We start from the raw sequence: 11,681 nt of genomic DNA, 5'->3' as shown, positions 1-11,681 counted from the left end.
CCAGAACTCTGCTCACTGGTTCCCACTCTCTACTCTATAGACTTAAATGCAGAGTCTCTTTTATACTTAGTCTTCTCTTGACCTTTAGCCATGTGGACACAGTAAGGAAAATGCATCTAGAGGGATCACTAAGAGATATTATATTACCATTAAGCTGCTCACTGGAAAGAAACATGGAAGCCAGAAAAGGTTCATTATGGTATGCTCATTCATCTAGATACACAGGAGTGCACTGTCACTAAGGCTGAACACAAGTTGTAACTGTACAGACAGAACTGAACCCTCTCCAAAAGGCAATCTGAAAATGGAGGCCACGACAGGCTAGAATGTTAAGCCTTTCCCATAAATGTGTGCACACGAAAGCAAAAACCTGTGACTAGTGGCAGAGAAGAAAAAAAAGGAGGCATCTGTGTCGATAAGAGAATAAGAGCTTGACATCTGACAGCAAGGAAAAAAGGGCACTTAGAATTAATAGTGCATTCTCCTCCAGTTCAAGGGAAACTTCACTCTAAGGGAGGAAGAAGGTTATGGTAATGACTATAAGATTAGTCAAAGAAGTGAATCCCCAGAAAAATAGATTTTAATGTTGAAATGAAACATATTCTAAAAACAAATCCAAGTCACAATGTAAACATTGGAGGAAGTTGCAAGATGTAGTTGAGGCATACAAATGTGAATTTCAGGGTAAAAAGACAAGTTTGACTCAAAGCTGAGCTCACTGCTTCCAAGGACTAAGCCTATAATGTCCCTACTTTGAACCACAAACTATTGGATCTCAAACACACTTATTAACATTAACTCAGAAATGACTGGGTTTTAATTTTAAGGATCCTTATTTTAAAAATACAGAATATAAGATCTCAAGAAAAAGAATGCATACCACCCTCCACTCACTCCCCAACAGCACCCTCAGTTACATACTTAGCCACAGCCAACCGAAGTTCTTCATGCCATGAGATGCCAGGTAAACTTCATTTTACTTAAGAAAACAAATAAACAAACATAAAACTAAAGATATTTACCAAATGCTTACTGATGGCACTCTGCATGATGTCAAAGCTCTGGCTTCTGGCAGGAATAACCAATAAACTGTGACAAACTGCCTGTCAGAAAAAGAGAAAAACAGTAACTGCATCACAACATTTGAGAATTAAGATAAGTGCAACAGAATTTTTAAAGCAATTTTATATATCAATAGCGAACAGGTAACAAAACCTTGATTTTGTAGATGCAAATAACAAGGGTCAAACAGACATCACACACACACAATACTACATCTATTAAGTATCTACAAAAACATCTACATCTTTCTAGCTTAGGAAGATGGAGACTATATTTCTATTAATAGCTACAACACAAAGGCCCAAAGGGTAGAATCAAATGATTGACAAAAGCCTTCTAGTTATTTAGTAGAAATTGATACATTGGTCAAAGAAAATGTTAAATATAAAAAGTTCCTGACACAAAACATCCAAGAAATCTGGGACACTATGAAAAGACCAAACCTATGAACTGAAGATTTCCAGCTTAAAGGTCCAAAAAATATTTTCAACAAAATCATATAAAAAACTACCTAATGAAGAAGATACCTATAAACATACAAGAAACTTACAGAACATCAAATAGATGAGACCAGAAAGAAAATTCTACTGCTACATAATAATCAGAACAAAGACAAAACATTAAAAGCTGCAAGGGGAAAAGGCCAAGTGAGTTACACTTGACTTTTCAATGAAGACTCTAAAAGCCAGAAGGGCCTAGACTGCTATTCTTCAGACGAAGACACCACAGACGGCAGCCCAGACTAATATACTCAACAAAAGTGTCAATCACCATAAATAGAGAAAACAAAATATTGCAAAATACAGTCAATTTAAACAATACTTATCCATAAATCCAGCCCTACAGATGGTACTAGAAGGAAAACTACAACCCAATGAAGTAAACTGCACCCATGATAACACAGAAAATAATTTCACACCAGCAACACCAACAAAGGGAAACAATCTCCCCACCTCTCTTTCCTTCCCTCCCCATCACCACCACCATCAAAACAAGAGGAATTAGCAATCACTGGTCATTGGTCATTTATATCTCTCAATGAACTCAATTCCCATATAAAAAGACACAGGCTAATAGAATGGATGCAAAAACAAGATCCATTCTGCTGCTGGATACAAAAAACCCACCTCAACATCAAAGATAGAATTTACCTCAAAGAAAAGGGTTTGAAAAAATTTCTGAAGCCAATGAACCAAAGAAGCTGATATAGCCATTCTAATAGTTAACTCATAAAATAGACTTCCAACCAAAATTTCATCAAAAGAGACGGGGAATAACACTTCATACTCAAAGATGAGGTCTCAATTCTCAACATCTATGCCCCAAACGCAAAGGTACCCACATTTGTAAAAGAAACATTATGAAAGCTTAAATCACACATTGAACCCCACACATTAATATTGGGAAATTTCAACATCCACCCTCACCAATGGACAGGTCACCCAAACACTAAACAGAAATAATGGAACTGGCAGAGGTTATGAATTAAATGGACCTAACAGCAATCTACAGAATATTTCACCCCCACACAAAAAGAAATGCTTTCTTCTCAGCACCTCCCCCAAAACTGACCATATACTCGGTCAAAAGTCAGTCTCAGCAGATACAAGAAAATTGAAATGATCCCCTGAATCCTATCAGGCCACCAAGAATTAAAGCTGGATTCCAACAACAGAAAGCTTACAAACTTGTAGAAACTGAACAACTCTCTACTGAATGATTACTGAGTCAAGGTATAAATAAAGAAAAATTTAAAAGGCCTTGAAGTTTAACATCTTTTCTTTTTAAAGAATTTTGTGTTTCCCCCAAATGCATGTTTCAGTAGAGTCTGCCATGCTGCTCCACAGAAGGCAGGTGATTTCTAATTCCTGGAAACCAACAGTAAGGTAAGTTCATTTAGTCAAAGGCTCATCTGTGTTAGAATATCTGAGAGAATAAGAAAAAGCAATTTGGTATGTCAATTTTCTTGTTTAAACCCAGGGGCCTTTCTAGTCTGACAGGTTCAACAGAATCAAACAAAACCGTGTTCTAAACCAGTAGGCTCCAACTTCCACTCAGCACTAAGTTTGGACAACACTACAAGAGGTATTATGTCTAAAAGCTGAGTCTCCACATCCAGAAAAGCAGTGAGAACCTACGAATGTGAATAAACAGAATGTGAATATGAACATAAACTCAATGTTGAACTGAGCTCTACAGAAAATGGTATGTCTCTCCTCAAGAATGAAAGAGAATACATGTGCTTTGATAGGAAAACCAATTCTTCTTATACATGAAAATTGATACCTGAAAGGAGTTTTAAAATAAATACACAGGTGAAGTGGAACTTCTAGTTTCTCTGGAAAGTAAGTTATGGCAAACAATGTTTTCCTGGGGCGCACAGGTAAAAGGATGTCTTGTTAAAGCAGACACATGAAAGACTGTTTTCCTCAAGCAGACACTGGACACATAAAAGGCCGCATATGAAGTAGTATAAAATCCACCCTACAGACAGTGGGAGATGGAGTATTGGTTTGATTTTCTCCGCCTCCCTATTCTTAACCAACTATACGCATTGATTACCCTTACACAGCACTGTTGCACTCTGCTTGTGGTAACGGAATTGAAACTTGCCCAAGAACTGCTCATGAGGTTCTTGTGACTTCTTGCAGCTTCAGAGGCCTCAGGGCAGTTGGGGAGCCTTGCAGTTTCTTCAGCATTTAACTACAGCTGCTGGTTCATGCGTGGTGTCTGCCTGCCAAGAGGACTGGACTACAGCTGCTGAATCGTATGTGGTGTTTGCTACAGGACTGAAGTGCTGCTAAAGAAAATTGAGCTTCCTCCAAAGAACTATTGCTAAACAGATCCACTTCCCCCATATCCTAATAACATTTCTCTTCCACTGCCTCTGGGTGGTGGGCAAGAGGAGAGACTGGACATTAAAAGTAGGCTGTAAAAAATGTATGCCTATACACAGGAGTTAAGGTGAGGCAAAAAAGCACTATGTAGATAAAAGCATTTACCAGGGGAACAAATCTCAGAGGCTCTGATTTCCTCATTCAATGAGACGTTGTGAGCATCATGTAACTGGACACTGACTGACCATGTGAGGGAACCAAGTGATTGAGCCCAGTGAGAGTAGGGGTGACAGAGTATCCTTTATCCTTTAAGCAGTCACTCCTTTTTATCACAAAGTGACCCTGTAACTTCCATCTAAGAACAAATTCAAAAGCCCAAGTAGAAAACTGAATACAGAAAATTAATGTTTTCAAATATGAGGCAATGTGCAAAACAACTGAGATCTGAAAGGTTAAAAAAAAAAAACAAAAACAAAGACAGTCTTGTTTTTTTTGCTGAAAGCACTTTATGAAGTGCAGGGAGAGGTAACTCAAGCAACATACAGCTCCCTTAGAGAAGAGCAACAAAACCAAGACATTTAGAGAGTTATGAAACTGGATTTCTACAGCAAAGCTCTGCAGAGTTGTTGAGCATGCTGCTGGATACTAAGTGTCACTCACATACTTGTGTGTATGTGAGTACACATACAAAGGCCAGGCAGAGAGGAAGCAAGGGCTACAAAAAGCAAAAAACAGCCAGAGAGCTGTCTTAGTTCTGACCAGCCAGAATGTAAGGTTTTCACAAAACATGCAGGCTACTCTAAAGATAGAAAGAAATAGTATAATTCACAACAGAGAAATCTCAAATGGCCGAGAAGTGCTTAAGGAAATGTTCAGTCCTTAGTCATCAAGGAACTGCAAATCAAAACGAACCTGAGATTCCACCTTACACCAATCAGAATGGCTAAGATCAAAAACTCAGATGACAGTACAAGAGAATGTGGAGAAAGAGAAACACTTTTCCACTGCTGGTGGGATTGCAAACTGGTATACTCTGGAATTCAATCTGGAGGTTCCTCAAAAAATTGGACCTGAGGACCCAGCTATACCACTCCTGGGCATATACCCAAAAGATGCCCCACCATTCAATAAAGGCACGTGCTCCACTATATTCATATCAGCCTTGTTTGTGATAGTCAGAAGCTAGAAACAACCCAGATGTCCCACAACATAAGAATGGATACAAAAAATGTGCTTCATTTACATAATGGAATACTACTAAGCTATTAAGAATGAGGACATCTTGAGCTGTGCAGGCAAATGGATGGAACTAGGAAATATTATCCTGAGTGAGGTATCTCAGACTCAAAAGGACATGCATGGTATGTACTCACAAATAAGTGGATATTAGCCAAAAAAAGTACAGAATACCCAGAACACAATCCACAGAACTCAAGAAGGTTAACAGGTCAAAGAGCCCAAGTGAGAATGCTTCAATCACATTTGGGAGGGAGAAACAGAGGGCAGTAGGAGGGAGAGAACTGGGAAGGAGAAGAGAGCAGGAGGGGCAGAGAGAAAGGGGAACATAATTAAATATTGGGCAGGGGAAGTAGGGAGGTAAAGCCCTGAGGGCAAGCAGAATGAATGGAAATATACAACCTCGGGAGGTGGGAGGCAGGGTGACCCTCTAGAATGTACTAGATACCTAGGAGGACCTTAGATGAAATGTCCAACAGTAGAGAGAGGGAATCAAGTAGAGGGACTGGGTTGCCATCCCATGGTCAAAAACTCTGACCCAGAATTGTTCCTGACTAAAAGAACTGAAGGGAAAAACATGGAGAAGACACCAAGGGAAAGGAGGTCCAGTGACAGGCCCAAACTGGGACTCATCTCAAGGGGCAGCTCCAAGGCCTCACACTATTACTAATGTATGATGTACGTAGACAGAAGCTTAGCATGGCTGCTCTCTGAGAGGGGCCCAACAAGCAGCTGACTGAGACAGACTCAGATACTTATACCCAAACAATGGTCTGAAGTTGGGGACCCCTGTGGTTGAATTAGGGAAAGGCTAAATAAAAGAAGCTGAGGAAGAGGGCGACCCCCTAAGAAGACCAGCATTCTCAACAAACCTGGACTCCTGAGATCTGATACTGAGTCACCAACCAGGCAGCATACACTAGCTTGTCCGAGGCCTCTGACATATATACAGCAGAGGACTGCCTGGTCTGGCCTCAATGAGAGAAGATGTACCTAACCGTTGAGAGTCTTGAGGCCCCAGGGAATGGGGAGGCCTGGTGGAGTGTGGGGTGTGTAGAGATGTGGGGCTATCCTCTTGGAAATAGGGGAGGAAGAATGGGATGAGGAACTGTCAGAAGGTAGACTGGGAGGGAAATAACAACTAGACCGTAAAAAAAAGATTAAAGAAGTAACATGCTTTAGCTTTAGCCATCTCAAAACATAGTTAATCAAACTCTGAGAGTGGGACTCAGTAATCATGAAATAATTCATCTGTGTATAAAATTAATGATAAAACAATTATTGAATGAATTGACAAAATTAAAAGGTATGAATTTAAATACTTATTAAAGGAATATTGGTTATCTTAAGATGTGCATCCCTAGAAAGTTATCAATCCACAGGGATAAAAGGCAGCATACAATAGTGTTTCGCTCGCCTAAGCAGTTTACTGAAGCAGCATCCACAAAAGAGACATTACAAAGTCACCATATGTCTTGATTAATGCATAAATGGGTAGAGAAACTATCATGCACACAAACACATACAGAGGATACATTATTATGTTATCCATGCCATGAAGAATAAATCATGTCATGTACAAAAAGAAAAAACTGATCATGTTAGCCAAAACGACTTGAAAAGTAAACGCCCCATTTTCTTTCACATGTGGAATGAAAATCATTTTGTGCAAAAATACTATAGGAGGAGCATTAATAATGAGCTTGTAATAGAAGGGAAGGGAATTAGAGAAAATCTGGGATCACCCTATCAAAATATTTCAATTACCCATATGAAAATATCAACATTAAACCATCACATTGCATGAATAATATATAACAAAAGTGGGAAAATTGTAAAAATAAATAATTGCTTTGTGAACTGGAGTGTGGTGATGCTCTGGATACAAAATATTTTCTTCTGTAATTATTCATAAATATAGACATAGAAATAAAAAGGAAACATTGAAGAAAAATAATGGCTGCCAATTTTTCCACAATAAATAATCTATAAACAATTATGAAACATCAAATTGAAAACAAAACAACCACCACCAAAATATAACATAAACTACTAAAAATAGTGACTTTTAAAAATAAAAGCAGAAGAAGATGGGCTGAAGATATGGTTATAGGTTAAAAGCACCGACTGCTCTTCCAGAGGAACAATGTTCAATGCCCAGCACCCACTTGGCAGCTCACAACCAATTCTAGGGGATCTGATACCTCTTCTGGGCTCCAAGAGCAGCAGGCACACATATGGTACACAGACATACATGTTATCAAAATACTCTCATACACACAAATTTTTAAAACAATTATTTGAAATGTTGAAAACAGAAAAATGACACAATACAGAAAAACTTACTGTTAAACCTGTTTAACAATATGCAAAAGGAAACATAAAGTAAGATACTAAAAACATGCAAAATATGACAAACAGTAAATCAGGCAACAATAAAATGTAGCAGGGAAGCCAGAGAAATGGCTCAGTGGCTCACAACTCTAACTCCAGTTCCAGGAGATCTGACACCTTCTTCTGGTCTCTAAAGACATCAGATATGCAAGAGGTATACAGGCATACATATAAGCAAAATACCCACATAAATAAAATAAAAATAAATTGTTGAAAAAAATATTATATGACCAAAATAACCCATTTAACACAAGCCAAAAAAGTTCAACATGTATAACTGAACAATAGGTGAGGGTTATATATATTTATATATATTTAGTCATGATAAAACTATAAAGTAACAAGAATGTGATAAAAATTTAGGACATTATCCTACTATAAAAGGAGAAGATACATAAAGTATATGAAAATCCTAAAACTGCTATATAGCGGGATATTTCCCTGCTACATTTGCAATAAAGCTCGGCGATTGGGCAGTATGAGAGGTAGACAGAGTGAGGAGTTGAGAGGAGAGAAGGAAGGAGGAAGAGGAGGAGAAAGGAAGGAGGCTAGCAACCATGGAGGACAGATGGTTTGAGAGCAATCCTGGGTATGAGCTTATCAAAAGGTTAGATATTGGGTAACTATTCTAATTGTGTGAGCATCTTGTTAACTGTGCATTTCCAAATACATAAATCCATTGGATAATCTTTAAGCATTAAGAGTCTTCATTCTACTGGGTACCACAGGCATAGCAGGAATGGTCTGGGCTCAGCTGAGCATTGTAGACAGCGTGGTGGATTGGCAAAGCCAATGGGTCTCATGGGTCTAGTTGTGGCAAGCGTGGCCCCTGGCCACTTGTAAGTGTAGAACATGGCGGCCCCCACCAAATTGATATTTTAAAATATCTCCAGCTACACTGCTACACTTCTGTTTATCCATGAACTGTAAATATAGTCTTTGGAGGCTGGGTCCACTGTAGCTCAGTGATACAGTATGTTTAACATGCTGAAGATCCTGGGTTGCAGCCAACCCTAGCACTACTCAAGCAAAAAAGGGGCTGTTTCAACTATTCAGTATCTTAAAAACCAATAAATTAAAACAACAATATTAATGTTAAAACAGTTACTCAACTTTTGAGAAAAGACTCATTTGAAAGTTATTAATTACTATCTAGACTTCTCTTCCTTTTGGGCCTTTCCCTGTTAATCACTAATATAAAGTACTACTTTTAGTGGTCAGGAAAACACTAAGTGAAAAATACAAGATCCAGACCAATATATACAGTATTATTTTCATAAATGAAGAAAACCAAAAGCATGTGCCCATGCATACGCTCACACACTGGGGATTGGGGGTCGGAGGTAAGAAGGGATAAATAAAAATTTTCCCTATAAGTTGTCTTTTCTAAATTTTATTTTGTGAATACTATTCCCAAATAGCCTCAGTGGAAACCTCATTTCCACTACCCCAACAACTAAGGAATTCTAATCTACTGATAACTTATCAAAATTGAATTAGAAAAATAAAATTTGTATTTAAAATAGCAAAATTAAGTATACTTCAAATACATTCACATGAAAATGAACTTAAAATATAACAAAGTTTATCTAAAAGGAGATTGAGGAACTTCACTTTAAAATTTCAAAAACTAAAATTATAAGTCTAATTTTCTACAATTTATAAATTAGCATTTCAGAGACAGACACTTTAATACTTAGTCCATTGCCAGGCAGTGGTGGCGCACGCCTTTAATCCCAGCACTTGGGAGGCAGAGGCAGGCAGATTTCTGAGTTTGAGGCCAGCCTGGTCTACAGAGTGAGTTCCAGGACAACCAGAGCTACACAAGAGAAATCCTGTCTCGAAAAACCAAAAAAAACCAAACAAACAAAAACAAAAAACTTAGTCCATGTCTATGTCCAATGTTCTTTTCAAAAATAGTTGATCATGCTTTCATGACAATTACACAGTGGCATGCGTATGTGTGTGTGTGTGTCTGTGTGTGTATATATATATATATATATATGCATGTATCTATACATACATACACATATATATGCATGACACTAGACACAGACACACACACAAGCAGACACACTTAGAAACTAGAAGTGTAGGAAATACCTTTTAATTCAAAGCCTCTTGAGAAGAAAGCAAAAGAGGTTGAGCTGTCTAACTTAGTTTAGCTAACTCATTGACACTGCCAAACCCATGCCTAGAATCCTAGCCCACTAATCTCCATCAAATACTTTTTTCAAAAGTCAAATAGTATTTTAAATATATCAAAATCATCCTTAAAATGATAGCTACTACTACAAATTGTTAGCGAACCCAATTCCTAAATGTAGGTCTTAATTCCTAATTTAAGGCCTTATGAACAATCTGAGAGATTTCTCAACTCTTGTCATTTCTTATGAGGTAAATCTCAACTGTTAAGTATTAGGTTAGTTACCCTATTCTTTTTCATTATTGTATCGCTGTTTTTCACTTTTTAAAAGTCAGCATTTATGAAAAGTCCAAAACAAACACGTTAGCAGGCACCGTGAGTCACAGAGGATAAATACATCACTAGTATGGCCTTAACCTTCCGACCAGTGTCAAATAAGGTCAAGACAGTAGTTTAAATATCTACAAAAGGCATACCTCTAACCCTTTAGAGAAGAACATGAATAGAATTCAGTATAAAATGAAATGAAAATAACAGTTTAATAAAAACTAGTTGGCACAACAACCAAACAGAAGAGTTGGATAGTAACTTGAACATAGAGATGGCCTTGGCAAAGAGCAGTGACAGATCAAGGCAGAACACGTATGGACTAGACTCTGTGTGTTACAGAAAATATTAAGGCCAGACTCCCAGGCAAACACCTATTAGATCATTAAAGTTTTATCAGCCAGAAGAAAACATAGCCTTCTAAGACATAGGAAAGAAACAGATGCTAATTAAGAAATGAAGAGTGACCCTGTGATCCCAACCTCAGGAGGTAGGGATTTGAGGTTAAAGGCAGCATGAGCTACATACGGTCAAGAGTATATCATTCATTCATTCACTCATTCATTCTTAAATAAATAAATAAGCAAGCCAACGAACGAACAAGAACAAGACACACATACACAACTAAAACCCTTATCAAAAATATTTATGACTTTTGGAGGTTGTTCTATTAATAATCTTTTAAGATAATTTTGCCTATTAGTATAAAAGATGACCCTTAAAATTCCATGCTAAAACTTGGTTTAGTTTTATGGTTTCTTTGTGTATTTTCACTAATACTGAAACATGCTATTAAGATTTACACTTGTAAATTTATTAGGTATCTATAGAATTTAGTATTTCTAATGGTTTCTTTAACAAATACTGAGCATATTAATCTGTTTTTAAGATAAAAGGTACAAAATATAAACCAGAATCTCCTTTTAAGTAACTAAACAAGATCTGTATGCTTGCTTCAAAACCTAAAAAAAGACTTGGGGTCTTCCCTAAGTTTAATTTTAAGAAATTACGTATTAATTCTTAAAAAAAAAAAACCTAGTGAGCAACTCCTACCTAAGTTCTCTCAATAAGTAAGTTAAATTCTTCCCCTACCATGAAGCTCTTTGTACATAGTTTCCCACTACAAAATATGTGGATTCATGGCTACAAACGCAGCTGTGCTCTCCAGCAGGGGGACAGCTCCCCCCCCTGCTCTGTTGTAGCAGCATCTCACACCCGCACACAGTACACAACAAACACCGGGGACTCAAGCAGGACTGTAGAAATGAACAGTTTCTTTCTGGGTGTGCTATTACCTCTGTTATGTCCCAGTGGTGCAAGAACTGGTCTAAGTCTGTAAGGTAGAGAAGCACAGGAGAAAGTGATGTCTGGATGACATGAGGAACGCCTCGAAGGTTCTGCAGCCAGGCCAACTCCTCTTTTGAAAACCCTAATGCAGGTGACAAAGACAGCCAGCTGAAAAGTAAATCGCAGAGCAATAATACGTAACACTCACAACAGCTCTTGTTACCCTGCTGTGTTTCGCATCTTACAGTGTCTTAAGGAATTAAATCCTAGTAACAAAAACTACACATGCAAAGGATGTGATCTGACCCAACTTAAAACATAGAAAAAAACACTTTTACCATGTTCACTGGGAACTCTACTACTCTTGATTTTCTTTTAAGGGGCATAATCAC

The 11,681-nt window shown here is 37.8% G+C and overlaps 1 protein-coding gene across 1 annotated transcript in view; it reads right to left on the bottom strand.

Moving 5' to 3' along the window:
• The window catches only part of Tex10 (testis expressed 10), a 39,485-nt gene that overhangs the window by 7,554 nt on the left and 20,250 nt on the right, over positions 1–11,681 (bottom strand). The window contains exons 11-12 of the mRNA XM_034503462.2: positions 11,298–11,431; positions 1,023–1,103 (exon numbers count right to left, since the gene is read on the bottom strand). Coding sequence (XP_034359353.1) covers positions 1,023–1,103; positions 11,298–11,431 — 215 coding nt within the window. The remainder of the gene's footprint in view (positions 1–1,022; positions 1,104–11,297; positions 11,432–11,681) is intronic.

Source organism: Arvicanthis niloticus, chromosome 5 (assembly GCF_011762505.2).
Source record: "Arvicanthis niloticus isolate mArvNil1 chromosome 5, mArvNil1.pat.X, whole genome shotgun sequence".
Classification (NCBI taxonomy): domain Eukaryota; kingdom Metazoa; phylum Chordata; class Mammalia; order Rodentia; family Muridae; genus Arvicanthis; species Arvicanthis niloticus.
Note: the sequence above shows the minus strand (reverse complement) of the source record. Positions and strands in the feature narration are given on the sequence as shown.